At 46.9% G+C, this 15,174-nt stretch overlaps 1 protein-coding gene across 1 annotated transcript in view; it reads right to left on the bottom strand.

The window, feature by feature from the left end:
- The window catches only part of Ppt2 (palmitoyl-protein thioesterase 2), a 245,101-nt gene extending 231,966 nt beyond the window's left edge, over positions 1–13,135 (bottom strand). The window contains exon 1 of the mRNA XM_067766095.1: positions 12,989–13,135. Within this exon, the coding sequence (XP_067622196.1) occupies positions 12,989–13,117 (129 nt within the window). The 5' untranslated portion in view covers positions 13,118–13,135. The remainder of the gene's footprint in view (positions 1–12,988) is intronic.
- Between the last annotated feature and the right edge of the window lie 2,039 nt (positions 13,136–15,174).

Below are 15,174 nucleotides of genomic sequence, written 5' to 3'. Positions count from 1 at the left end.
GTTGTTGTGTTCATACCCACAAAAAAAAATTGTGCATCACCGTGGCGGTAGCCACGGTTATACCACACACCCGGACTTGGCATGGCGTAGCCCAGGGTTATTTTTTATAAGCGCGGCCGAAGGCCGCCAACGCAGAAAGGTGTTCTGCGCAAAAATACTATGGATCCGACCCCCGGTTTCGGAGGTACCCGCGGATATTTTTTCGGTTTTTCGTTAATATCTTTTGAACGCGTTAAAATTTTTATTTTCCGCCTTTGGATTATTAATACTGATGTCATGACGCGTCGTTTGACACCTCTCTCGATATTTTTGGTAGCGTATTAGAAGTCGACCCCTCAACTAGACTATTACCAGATAAAATTTTTCTTTGCCGCTTTCGGATTATTGTTCTCGAGATTAATACGCATCTTTTGATACCTCACTCGAAAATCTGGTAGCGTATTAGCAGTCGACCCCTCAACTAGACTATTACCCAGCAAAGCAACTTTCTGGCGGACAAGTCGAGTTGAGTTCGTCTTTCGTCATATGTCAAAATCTATTTTAGCCTTCTTAAAAAATCCGGTAATAGTCTAGTTGTTGTAGCAATGCTCGCCCCACCTAATTGCCGCGACCGATCACAAATTGTCATCAATATCCTCTAACGGGAGTCCAAGGAAACTTGCCGTTTCAACAGGGGTGGACCATAAGGAAAGGGGTGTTAGAGGCGTTGGTTCCACATTACAATTGAAGAGATGGTTGGTGTCATGTGGGGACACGTTGCAAGCGGGGCATACATTTTGTATGTCGGGGTTGATTCTGGATAGGTAAGAGTTTAACCTGTTACAGTATCCAGAACGAAGTTGAGCAAGAGTGACACGCGTTTCCCTGGGGAGTATGCGTTCCTCTTCCGCAAGTTTTGGATAATTTTCGTTAAGCACTGGATTCACCGGGCAATTCCCGGCATAAAAGTCCGACGCCTGTTTATGGAGTTGACCAAGGACCTGCTTCCCAACAAACATTTAGGTTAGAAAACGAATTATAGCATTCTCGACAAAAAGGGAACTTCGCTCTCGATATCGAGAAAAGGGTTAGAAGTCTAATCAAATGCTAATGTCAATTGCTAATGGGTTTCTAATGAGAATTTTGAATTGATGCGCAATTAAGTTCAGTTATTTAAAATCAGCGAAATTTTCATTGTTTCATTATATCAAATACTTTTATTTGGTTATAAGCTTATAAATTATAATAAAATAAAAATAATTCAAAATCCTATCGTGTTTCACAGTTTTCGGTACTAGTTATTGTGTTAAAATTTTCGTTTCCACTTATTTCCCCAGGATTGAGCTCGCCATTGGTTTGAGGTACGGATGAGGAAGAGTTTTCTTCATGCCATTTAAACAGCACTTCAATAATCTACTCGCTTTCCCTTTTTAACTTTTTTTGATCCATTTTCACTTACTAGTATTTATTATTATAAATAAAATAAACTTCTTTCGCAGCTTATAATATTTCCACACAACTTCCACACAACAAGGATGACTGATCATGTCGTGCAAAAAATCGATAACTGTGACAATAATCATAACATCGCATTTCTAGTGTTATTGAATCGTTTCACAGTCAAATTCTAACCTAGTTCTCTGACCTATTTTGCAATTCGAAATGCATTAGAGAACTACATTAGAATTCTAATGTAAAGCTACAATATTTCTCTAACGTTAGAAACTGTGTTTGCTGGGTTGTGTTTTTTCACTTCATACGGCTGGGTTCTCAGGTGCCGTATTTCCTCAAAATGCTTACGGAGATGACTCATCAATCAGATGTCTGTTGGGATGCCCAGGTTTCTGGGTATTCAACAGGAACTGTTTGGTCAGCATCTCATTTCTCTCTCTGATGGGGAGTATTCTCGCCTCATTATGCAGATGGTGTTCTGGGGACATAAGAAGACAGCCCGTGGCGATTCTGAGAGCAGTATTTTGGCAGGCCTGTAGTTTCTTCCAGTGGGTGGTTTTTAGGCTTGGCGACCATATGGGTAACGCGTAGCACGTAATCGGCTGGCTAATTGATTTGTATGTAGTCATGAGCGTTTCTTTATCTTTTCCCCAAGTACTGCCAGCGAGGGATTTGAGGATTTTGTTACGGCTCTGAATTCTCCGAACAATTGCGGTTGCGTGCTCACCAAAATGTACATCCTGATCAAACGTCACACCCAAGATTTTGGGGTGTAGGACAGTCGGTAGCGTAGTGCCATCGACGTGGATGTTCAAAATGGTCGACATTTGGGGCGTCCATGTTGTAAATAAGGTCGCGGAAGATTTAGTCGGTGATAATGCCAGGTTTCGCGAGGCGAAAAAACTGGAGAGATCAGGGAGGTAGCCGTTTATTTTATTGCATAGCGCATCGATCTTTGGGCCTGGGCCTGTGGCCATTATTGTGCAGTCATCGGCGTAGGAAACGATTGTGACTCCTTCCGGTGGTGAAGGTAGCTTAGATATGTAGAAATTAAACAAAAGTGGGGATAGGACACCACCCTTTGGCACCCCTTGTTTAATTCTCCTTGGTTTTGATGTTTCGTTTCTAAATTGCACCGATGCCTGCCGACCACCCAGATAATTTGCGGTCCACCTTTTAAGACATGGGGGAAGGGTAAGCCCTTCCAGGTCTTGCAGTAACGAGCCATGGTTGACCGTATCAAAGGCTTTTGATAGGTCTAGCGCTACGAGTACTGTTCTATGGTGGAGGTATTGATTTAAACCGCAATTTATCTGGGTGCTAATGGCATTTAGCGCAGTGGTAGTGCTATGGAGTTTTCTGAAGCCATGCTGATGTGGGGCTAGCTGCAAATTTGCTTGGAAATAAGGGAGCAAAATGGCTTCAAGCGTCTTTGCCACTGGCGATAGGAGAGATATCGGACGATACGACTCACCTATGTTAGCTGGTTTCCCAGGCTTTAGTAGCGGGACCACCTTGGCCATTTTCCATTTCTCAGGTATGACAAAGGTGGAAAGAGACAGATTGAAGACATGCGCTAAATATTTGAAACCCTCTTTCCCTAGGTTTTTAAGCATCGGCATGGCTATGCCGTCTGGGCCCACTGCTTTGGATGGTTTAGCACGACCAATGGCGTCCTCAACCTCTTTAGCGGTGATGGTGATTGGTGACGCGCTGAATTTGTGTTTATGTGCGCGTCTATTGGCTCTCCGTCTATCTTTGTTGACCGTAGGATGTATTATATATTGTCGGCAGAAAGCGCTCGCGCATTTTTTCGCGTCCGACAGCACTTTGTCGCCAAAAGCGATGGAAACTTTGTCTTTGTGCTTAGTCGGATTCGATAGGGACTTTACGGTGAACCAAAGTTTACCCACACCGGTAGAGAGGTTACAACCTCTTAGGTGCTCCTCCCATTTCGCCCGCTTGTGTTCACCCACAAGCAATCTGATGCGTTGGTTTATATCCCTTATTTGGGGGTCGCCTGGATCAAGCTGTCTTATAAGGTCACGTTCTCTCGCCAAGTTTGCGGCCTCCGCCGGGAAGTGGGCCGGATTTCGGGAATTCTCCCGGCGGGAATGAAATGTGCCGAGCCGGATTTAATGACCTTACGGAAGGCAAGCTCCCCTTGGCGGGCATTAGTCGGGATAGGGAGGGCGGCTGTCTGTAAAGGATTTATATTCTTCCCACTTTCCTTTTTTGAAGTTTATGAAAGTGCGTTTTTCAGTGACGATGAAGTCGGCGGTACGCTCAAGCGAAATAAGTATGGGCAGGTGGTCGGATGCCAATGTTACCATAGGCTGCCAGTTGACGCAGTTTACGAGTTCTGCGCTCACGATTGAGATATCTGGCGAGCTGTGACAGCTTCCTACCATACGTGTGGGGCGTCTTCGTTTATTGTGCAGAACGTCGTTTCTTCTATTTAATCCGCCAACATCTCACCCCTACTGTCCGCCCGCAAGTTTGAATGCCATAGATCATGATGGGCATTAAAATCGCCTAAGATAATGCGATTATTGCCAGTGAGTAAGGCCCTGATATTAGGGCGGTATCCACTGGGGCAACAGGTGGCAGGAGGGATGTAGATGTTGATGATTTCTAGGTTTGCATCGCCTGACCGGACAGATAGGCCCTGACGTTCTAAGACATTGTCCCTGCGGTCGATGCCAGGATCAAATATATAATATTGCACAGAGTGGTGTATGGTAAACGCGAGACCGCCTGCCTCCATTTCCGCTCTCGCGGTCTTTCCTGTGGACGTTATACCCAGAGCAGGTCTGCAATGCAGATCTTGCTGTGAGTTTAGTCTCTTGAATCGCAGCAATGCGGATGTTGTGCCGCTTCATGGAATCGACTATCTCCGTAATCTTCCCAGTTAGTCCATTACAGTTTAACTGCAGAATTCTGAAGTGCATAAGGGGAGACGTCGCCACTCTGGGGGTAAGTGACGGGTTAATACGCCTGGTTTGGGGAAGGCCAGGACGCAATTGCTGTTGTGGCCCTAGGGCTGGGCGTCCTTGGGCAAGCATTGGGGTACCCGGATGATTTGGGTTTGCGACCTGGCAACATGGCGCGATGAAACCCGTCGGGGGGTTGCCGTCGCGGAGACCAGAATATCTAGGAAAGTGGCACCACCCAAGGCAGGAGCTGCATTGGGCGGATGTCGCAAACATATATATTCTGTGCTGGCAAACGGTGCAAACGGAGGTAGGGACCAACAGTCTGCTTAGACGTAGACTACGGGCCGCCCTTGGGCGTGAACAGCAGGAGCCACAAAAGATTTATAAAAGTTACGTGGACGGCGGGTTTTGGGATCAAGCCCAGAACAACCTGTCCGATGCAACCATCCCTTGCACGAGACACACTGAACAGAGTATGACCGTCCTAAAAAGATTCTTTTCCGCCATATGCAGCAAAACCATTTCTCAGGACCGGGGTCAGGAGACGGACCCGGATTAGATTCGATGCCTTCCCGGAGTAAGAGAATATGGAGCAGTCCTGCTGCAAGGAGCTGCTGGGAGGATGACAATTTGTGGGAGGGACGAAACAAGTTAGATGGGGTCACACTGAAATGATAGTCCTTGGTCGGGAAAAATCCCGAGTCGCTCCGGTACATAGAACCGACTGCCTTGGGAAGCGGTTTCAACAGGAACTGTTTGGTCAGCATCTCATTTCTCTCCCTGATGGGGAGTATTCTCGCCTCATTATGCAGATGGTGTTCTGGGGACATAAGAAGACAGCCCGTGGCGATTCTGAGAGCAGTATTTTGGCAGGCCTGTAGTTTCTTCCAGTGGGTAGTTTTTAGGCTTGGCGACCATATGGGTGACGCGTAGCACGTAATCGGCTGGCTAATTGCTTTGTATGTGGTCATGAGCGTTTCTTTATCTTCTCCCCTGGTACTGCCAGCAAGGGATTTGAGGATTTTATTACGGCTCTGAATTCTCGGAACAATTGCGGTTGCGTGCGCACCAAAATGTAGATCCTGATCAAACGTCATACCCAAGATTTTGGGGTGTAGGACAGTCGGTAGCGTAGTGCCATCGACGTGGGTGTTCAATATGGTCGACATTTGGGGTGTCCATGTTGTAAATAAGGTCGCGGAAGATTTAGTCGGTGACAACGCCAGGTTTCGCGAGGCGAAAAAACTGGAGAGATCAGGGAGATAGCCGTTTATTTTATTGCATAGCTCATCGATATCTGGGCCTGGGCCTGTGGCCATTATTGTGCAGTCATCGGCGTAGGAAACGATTGTGACTCCTTCCGGTGGTGAAGGTAGCTTAGATATGTAGAAATTAAACAAAAGTGGGGATAGGACACCACCCTAGGGCACCCCTTGTTTAATTCTCCTTGGTTTTGATGTTTCGTTTCTGAATTGCACCGATGCCTGCCGACCACCCAGATAATTTGCGGTCCACCTTTTAAGACATGGGGGAAGGGTAGACCCTTCCAGGTCTTGCAGTAATGAGCCATGGTTGACCGTATCAAAGGCTTTTGATAGGTCTAGCGCTACGAGTACTGTTCTATGGTGGGGGTATTGGTTCAAACCGCAATTTATCTGGGTGCTAATGACATTTAGCGCGGAGGTAGTGCTATAGAGTTTTCTGAAGCCATGCTGATGCGGGGCTAGCTGCAAATGTGCTTGGAAATAAGGGAGCAAAATGGCTTCAAGCGTCTTCGCCACTGGCGATAGGAGAGATATCGGACGATATGACTCACCTACGTTAGCTGGTTTCCCAGGCTTTAGTAGCGGGACCACCTTGGCCATTTTCCATTTCTCGGGTATGGCAAAGGTGGAGAGAGACAGGTTGAAGACATGCGCTAGATATTTGAAACCCTCTTTCCCTAGGTTTTTAAGCATCGGCATGGCTACGCCGTCTGGGCCCACTGCTTTGGATGGTTTAGCGCGACCAATGGCGTCCTCAACCTCTCTAGCGGTGATGGTGATTGGTGACGCGCTGAATTTGTGTTTATGTGCGTGTCTATTGGCTCTCCGTCTATCTTTGTCGACCGTAGGATGCATTATATATTGTCGGCAGAAAGCGCTCGCGCATTTTTCCGCATCCGCCAGCACCTTATCGCCAAAGGCGATGGAAACTTTGTCTTTGTGCTTAGTCGGATTCGATAGGGACTTTACGGTGGACCAAAGTTTACCTACACCGGTAGAGAGGTTACCTCTTAGGTGCTCTTACCCATTTCGCCCGCTTGTGTTCGTCCACAAGCAATCTGATGCGTTGGTTTATATCCCTTATTTGGGGGTCGCCTGGATCAAGCTGTCTTATAAGGTCGCGTTCCCTCGCTAAGCTCGCGGCCTCCGCCGGGAAGTGGGGCCGGATTTCGGGAATTCTCCCGGCGGGAATGAAATGTGCCGAGGCGGATTCAATGACCTTACGGAAGGCACGCTCCCCTTGGCGGGCATCAGTCGGGATAGGGAGGGCAGCAAAGCTGCTGTCTGTTGCAGATTTATATTCTTCCCACTTTCCTTTTTTGAAGTTTATGAAAGTGCGTTTTTCGGTGACGATGAAGTCGGCGGTACGCTCGAACGAAATAAGTATGGGCAGGTGGTCGGATGCCAATGTTACCATCGACTGCCAGTTGACGCAGTTTACGAGTTCTGCGCTCACGATTGAGATATCTGGCGAGCTATGACAGCTTCCTACCATACGTGTGGGGGCGTCTCCGTTTATTGTGCAGAACGTCGTTTCTTCTATTTGATCCGCCAACATCTCACCCCTACTGTCCGCCCGCAAGTTTGAATGCCATAGGTCGTGATGGGCATTGAAATCGACTAAGATAATGCGATTGTTGCCAGTGAGTAAGGCCTCGATTTTAGGGCGGTATCCACTGGGGCAACAGGTGACAGGAGGGATGTAGATGTTGATGATTTCTAGATTTGCATCGCCTGACCGGACAGATAGGCCTTGACGTTCTAAGACATTGTCCCTGCGGTTGTTGTTGTTGTTGTTGTAGCAGTGCTTCGCCCCACCTAACAGACGCGACCGATCACAAACTGTCATCAATATCCTCTAACGGGAGTCCAAGGAAACTTGCTGTTTCAACAGGGGTGGACCATAGGGAAAGGGGTGTTAGAGGCGTTGGTTCCACATTACAATTAAAGAGATGGTTGGTGTCATGTGGGGACACATTGCAAGCGGGGCATACATTTTGTATGTCGGGGTTTATTCTGGATAGGTAAGAGTTTAACCTGTTACAGTATCCAGAACGAAGTTGAGCCAGAGTGACACGCGTTTCCCTGGGGAGTATGCGTTCCTCTTCCGCAAGTTTTGGATACTTTACTTTGAGTACTGGGTTCACCGGGCAATTCCCGGCATAAAGGTCCGACGCCTGTTTGTGGAGTTCACCAAGGACCTGCTTGTGTTTTTTCGCTTCATACGGCTGTGTTCTCAGATGCCGTATTTCCTCAAAATGCTTACGGAGATGACTCCTTAAGCCCCTAGGCGGTGCTGGCTCGTCAATCAGATGTCTGTTGGGATGCCCAGGTTTCTGGGTATTCAACAGGAACTGTTTGGTCAGCATCTCGTTTCTTTCCCTGATGGGGAGTATTCTCGCCTCATTATGTAGATGGTGTTCTGGGGACATAAGAAGACAGCCCGTGGCAATTCTGAGAGCAGTATTTTGGCAGGCCTGTAGCTTCGTCCAGTGGGTAATTTTTAGGCTTGGCGACCATATGGGTGACGCGTAGCACGTAATCGGTTGGCTAATTGCTTTGTATGTAGCCATGAGCGTTTCTTTATCTTTTCCCCAGGTACTGCCAGCAAGGGATTTGAGGATTTTGTTACGGCTCTGAATTCTCGGAACAATTGCGGCTGCGTGCTCACCAAAATGTAGATCCTGATCAAACGTCACACCCAAGATTTTGGGGTGTAGGACAGTCGGTAGCGTAGAGCCATCGACGTGGATGTTCAAAATGGTCGACATTTGGGACGTCCATGTTGTAAATAAGGTCGCGGAAGATTTAGTCGGTGATAATGCCAGGTTTCGCGAGGCGAAAAAACTGGAGAGATCAGGGAGGTAGCCGTTTATTTTATTGCATAGCTCATCGATCTGTGGGCCTGGGCCTGTGGCCATTACTGTGCAGTCATCGGCGTAGGAAACGATTGTGACTCCTTCCGGTGGTGAAGGTAGTTTAGATATGTAGAAATTAAACAAAAGTGGGGATAGGACACCACCCTGTGGCACCCCTTGTTTAATTCTCCTTGGCTTTGATGTTTCGTTTCTAAATAGCACCGATGCCTGCCGACCACCCAGATAATTTGCGGTCCACCTTTTAAGACATGGGGGAAGGGTAGACCCTTCCAGGTCTTGCAGTAACGAGCCGTGGTTGACCGTATCAAAAGCTTTTGATAGGTATAGCGCTACGAGTACTGTTCTATGGTGGGGGTTTTGATTTAAACCGCAATTTATCTGGGTGCCAATGGCATTTAGCGCGGAGGTAGTGCTATGGAGTTTTCTGAAGCCATGCTGATGGGAGGCTAGTTGCAAATTTGCTTGTCCCTGCGGTCGATGCCAGGATCAAATATATGATATTGCACAGAGTGGTGTATAATAAACGCGAGGCCGCCTCCATTTCCGCTCTCGCGGTCCTTCCTGTGGACATTATACCCAGAGCAGGTCTGCAATGCAAATCTTGCTGTGAGTTTAGTCTCTTGAATCGCAGCAATGCGGATGTTGTGCCGCTTTATGAAATCGACTATCTCCGTAATCTTCCCAGTTAGTCCATTAGAGTTTAACTGCAGAATTCTGAAGTGCATGAGGGGTGACGCCGCCACTCTAGGGGTAAGTGACGGGTGACTACGCCTAAGTTGTGGAAGGCCAGGACGCAATTGCTGTTGTGGCCTTGGGACTGGGCGCCCTTGGGCAAGCTTTGGGGTACCCGGATGATTTGGGTTTGCGACCTGGCAACATGGCGCGATGAAACCCGTCGAGGGGTTGCCGTCGCGGAGACCAGAACATCTAGGAAAGTGGCACCACCCAAGGCAGGAACTGCATTGAGCGGATGTCGCAAACCTATATATTCTGTGCTGGCAGACGGTGCAAACGGAGGTAGGGACTAAGAGTCTGTTTCCCTGACCTGCACGATTGCTGCCAGAAAAGAGGGGGGGAGAAGAAGACGGGGGCAGGGGCTGATGCTCAGCATTGCTACCAGCTCTACTACGAAGGTAGTAGTTATGAGTGGTATCAGCTGTTTGAGTTGTTGGCGCCGTGGGGCGCGAGCAGCAGCGGGTACTTGTTGTGGCTTGTTGAGCAGAGAGGCTGCTGGAAGGTAGTGGAGGGGCGCTTAGGCGTAGACTACGGGACGCCCTTGGGCGTGAGCAGCAAGGAGCCACAAAAGATTTATAAAAGTTACGTGGACGTCGGGTTTTGGGATCAAGCCCAGAACAACCTGTCCGATGCAACCATCCCTTGCACGACACACTGTACAGAGTATGACCGTCCTAAAAAGATTCTTTTCTGGCAAATGCAGCAAAACCATTTCTCAGGACCGGGGTCAGGAGACGGACCCGGATTTGGTTCGATACCTTCCCGGAGTAAGAGAATATGTAGCAGTCCTGCTGCAAGGAGCTGCTGGGAGGATGACAATTTGTGGGAGGGACGAAACAAATTAAATGGGGTCACACTGAAATGACAGTCCTTGGTCGGGAAAAATCCCGAGTCGCTCCGGTACATAGAACCGACTGCCTTGGGAAGCGATGGAAACTTTGTCTTTGTGCTTAGTCGGATTCGATAGGGACTTTACGGTGGACCAAAGTTTACCCACACCGGTAGAGGTTACAACCTCTTAGGTGCTCCTCCCATTTCGCCCGCTTGTGTTCATCCACAAGCAATCTGATGCGTTGGTTTATATCCCTTATTTGGGGGTCTCCTGGATCAAGCTGTCTTATAAGGTCACGTTCTCTCGCTAAGTTTGCGGCCTCCGCCGGGAAGTGGGGCCGGATTTCGGGGATTCTCCCGGCGGGAATGAAATGTGCCGAGGCGGATTTAATGACCTGACGGAAGGCACGCTCCCCTTGGCGGGCATCAGTCGGGATAGGGAGGGCAGCAAAGCGGCTGTCTGTAAAGGATTTATATTCTTCCCACTTTCCTTTTTGAAGTTTATGAAAGTGCGTTTTTCAGTGACGATGAAGTCGGCGGTACGCTCAAGCGAAATAAGTATGGGCAGGTGGTCGGATGCCAATGTTACCATCGGCTGCTAGTTGACGCAGTTTACGAGTTCTGCGCTCACGATTGAGATATCTGGCGAGCTGTGACAGCTTCCTACCATACGTGTGGGGGCGTATCCGTTTATTGTGCAGAACGTCGTTTCTTCTATTTGATCCGCCAACATCTCACCCCTACTGTTCGCCCGCAAGTTTGAATGCCATAGATCATGATTCATCAGTGATGTCGGCTTGGATGAGGTGTTGTGAAGCAGATGAGGGCACAATAGACCAATGGTCGCAGTGCGATCAATTAATTATCTATCTATCTAGATCATGATGGGCATTGAAATCACCTAAGATAATGCGATTGTTGCCAGTGAGTAAGGCCCTGATATCAGGGCGGTATCCACTGGGGCAACAGGTGGCAGGAGGGATGTAGATGTTGATGATTTCTAGGTTTGCATCGCCTGACCGGACAGATAGGCCTTGACGTTCTAAGACATTGTCCCTGCGGTCGATGCCAGGATCAAATTTATAGTATTGCACAGAGTGGTGTATGATAAACGCGAGACCGCCTCCATTTCCGCTCTCGCGGTCTTTCCTGTGGACGTTATACCCAGAGCAGGTCTGCAATGCAGATCTTGCTGTGAGTTTAGTCTCTTGAATCGCAGCAATGCGGATGTTGTGCCGCTTCATGAAATCGACTATCTCCGTAATCTTCCCAGTTAGTCCATTACAGTTTAACTGCAGGATTCTGAAGTGCATAAGGGGAGACGTCGCCACTCTGGGGGTAAGTGACGGGTGACTACGCCTGGGTTGCGGAAGGCCAGGACGCAATTGCTGTGGGACTGGGCTCGATGCCTTCCCGGAGTAAGAGAATATGGAGCAGTCCTGCTGCAAGGAGCTGCTGGGAGGATGACAATTTGTGGGAGGGACGAAACAAATTAGATGGGGTCACACTGAAATGACAGTCCTTGGTCGGGAAAAAAATAGTCTAGTTGAGGGGTCGACTGCTAAGACGCTACCGAAAATATCGAGAGATGTGTCAAACGACGCGTCTTGACATCAGTATTAATAATCCGAATCCAGTATTAAATATCCAAAAGATATTAACGAAAAACCGAAAAAGACCCGCGGGTACCTCCGAAACTGGGGGTCGGATCCATAGTATTTTTGCGCAGAACACCTTTCTGCGTTGGCGGCCTTCGGCCGCGCTTATAAAAAATAACCCTGGGCTACGCCATGCCAAGTCCGGGTGTGTGGTATAACCGCCACGGTGATGCACAATTTTTTTTTGGGGTACTGACACAACAACCACATGGAAATCGCCTACTTCAACTGCAAATATCTCCGGATATAGATAAAATTTTTCTTTTCCGCCATCGGATTATTGGTCTCGAGATTAATACGTCTTTTGACACCTATCTCGATATTTTTGGTAGCGTATTAGCAGTCGACCCCTCAACTAGACTATTACCGAGATATTTGCAGTTGAAGTTGGCGATTTTCATGTGGTTGTTGTTGTGTTAGTACCCCCAAAAAAAATTGTTCATCACCGTGGCGGTAGCCACGGTTACCCCACACACCCGGACTTGGCATGGCGTAGCCCAGGGTTATCTTTTATAAGCGCGGCCGAAGGCCGCCAACGCAGAAAGGTGTTCTGCGCAAAAATACCATGGATCCGACCCTCGGTTTCGGAGGTACCCGCAGGTCTTTTTTCGGTTTTTCGTTAATATCTTTTGAACGCGTTAAGACTTTTATTTTCCGCCTTCGGATTATTAATACTGATGTCAAGACGCGTCGTTTGACACCTCTCTCGATATTTTTGGTAGCGTATTAGCAGTCGACCCCTCAACTAGACTATTACCCAAATAAGTTCTTTCTTAAAAGAACCATTTTTCTTTAATTATTTTGATGCATTCCCTTTAATTTAACAAGTGCAAAAACTCCTAAGAAATGGCAAAGAAATCTCCCTCTAACTTACATTCATAATACCTACTTTTCTCCCGTAACCAGTTTCCGCTTTTTCGAACATTGTTCAGAATAGAAGGAAAGGGAGAAGTGAAAAAACTCACAAGGAATTTTTATTTAGAATACGAGGAATGTGAGAAAGGAAAAACTTGCACGGAATTTCCGTTTAAAATTGGGCTGTATATCTTTTGACAGAAATAAAAATTTTAATTTTCGCTTCCGGATTCTAAAAATGCGTCTTTTGATACCACCTTTGATAACTTTTGATAAAAATTAGGTGGTACACCGTCTTGTAAAACGTTACCGAAAAAAATTATTCCACTCCAAAACCGGCGGTGGGTTTCAGATCGCCTACCTGTACCGGCCTCCTTCGACCGCATAGATCACCTTACCTTTCCAATCTCATCTTCTAAAACAGCCATCTTTTCAGCTCCCGATAATATGCCGTGTATTAATATCACAGGTTTAAAACACGCGCTCCTACCAATTATACATAAAATAAAAACCACGCCAGGATGCATACTTGATTCATTTACGATAAGCATGTCATCATTGAGTGATGTAAATTAACACGTGTAGTGCTGATCAATGATGATCATTGGTGCTGATTGCTTATTAAATTTATTGTTCTATTATAACACAGAGCAGTGAATTTTTAGATTTTGACAATGATGACATGATACGAAACATTCATTCTCTCTCAATTCGTTTCCAGGAATGGGTCTTAAAGTTCATTCAATTGTAAACATTGGTTCATTCGATTGTAAACAAACTTCATTCGTTTCCAAGAATGGGTCTTGAAGATCAGAGTTGCGTAAACCGCGCAAAAAAAATTCCAAGGAAATCGGTGCGTTTTCATTATTTTTCATTTCAAGTGTATTCAACTACATAAGCGGATCAAAAATTTGTAAAAAAGGTACAAGAAATAACAAAATTAAATGAGCTGTTATATTAACGCACGAAAAGAGATAAGTACATTTTATCTTAGCTATCAAAAAATTAAATTTCACGTGTTGTCACGGAAAAATTTTTAACGGGTAAAATAAGCTTTTTTTTGTATTTGTGATCCTGAAAAAATTCGAGTTTTTTGATATCCCATTTGACAATCTTGAGTAAGTTTTCGGTGAAAATCATAAATTAAACCTTTACCATGTAAAATACCCCAAAGTTATTCCGAAATGGCCAAATTTGATTTTGAGGATGATGGCATCTATGGTCAATGTTATAAAAAATGCACATTTTCACGCGCTCTCAGAGAGCGAGAAGTTTCATATCATGTCATCATTGATAAGCATATAGAGTTGGAAAATATTCGTGTAGATGTTTTTTCACAGCGACCTAAGGATCACAGTTAATTTTTAAGCGATAGCTTGGAAGGAGTCACCGTGCCAGGCAGGTTGTGCATTACCCAGCAAAAATTCTATAAACGCGATAACCAAATCGGAAGATATAAACAATTCGGAATGAATTTTATTTAACGTACAACGATTTTCAACCTTTTGCTGATTTTTAGGGGTAGAGCTCTTAAAAATCACCAAAATCTTTCGATCTTTGTTGGCTACCGAACATCGAATTTTAAATTCGTATTACGACAGCTCATTGCTGTCGAAATTTTCGGTGTATCTAATTTTGAATCGAATAGGAATTTTTTGTCAACGCTGCATTGAATTACAAGAAAATTGGCGCTTCCCAAGGCAGTCGGTTCTATGTACCGGAGCGACTCGGGATTTTTCCCGACCAAGGACTGTCATCTCAGTGTGACCCCATTTAATTTGTTTCGTCATCGGACAGGTTGTTCTGGGCTTGATCCCAAAACCCGACGTCCACGTAACTTTTATAAATCTTTTGTGGCTCCTTGCTGCTCACGCCCAAGGGCGTCCCGTAGTCTACGCCTAAGCGCCCCCCCCCCCCCCCCCCCCCCACTACCTTCCAGCAGCCTCGCTGCTCAGGAAGCCACAACAAGTACTCGCTGCTGCTCGCGCCCCACGGCGCCAACAACTCAAACAGATGATACCACTCATAACTACTACCTTCGTAGTAGAGCTGGTAGCAATGCTGAGCATCAGCCCCTGCCCCCGTCTTCTTCTCCCCCCCTCTTTTCTGGCAGCAATCGTGCAGGTCAGGGAAACAGCCTCTTAGTCACTACCTCCGTTTGCACCGTCTGCCAGCACAGAATATATAGGTTTGCGACATCCGCTCAATGCAGCTTCTGCCTTGGGCGGTGCCACTTTCCTAGATGTTCTGGTCTCCGCGACGGCAACCCCCCGACGGGTTTCATTGCGTCATGTTGCCGGGTCGCAAACCCCAATCTACCGGGTACCCCAATGCTTGCCCAAGGACGCCCAGTCCCGGGCCACAACAGCAGTTGCGGCCTGGCCTTCCTCAAACCAGGCGTAGTCACCCGTCACTTACTCCCAGAGTGGCGACGTCTCCCCTATGCACTTCAGAATTCTGCAGTTAAACTGTAATGGACTAACTGGGATTCAAGAGACTAAACTCACAGCAAGATCTGAACTGCAAACCTCCCTATCCCGACTGACGCCTGCCAAGAGGAGCGTGCAAGGTCATTGAATCCGCC

This window comes from Eurosta solidaginis, chromosome 2 (genome assembly GCF_040869045.1).
Source record: "Eurosta solidaginis isolate ZX-2024a chromosome 2, ASM4086904v1, whole genome shotgun sequence".
NCBI classification, from domain to species: Eukaryota; Metazoa; Arthropoda; class Insecta; order Diptera; family Tephritidae; genus Eurosta; species Eurosta solidaginis.
Note: the sequence above shows the minus strand (reverse complement) of the source record. Positions and strands in the feature narration are given on the sequence as shown.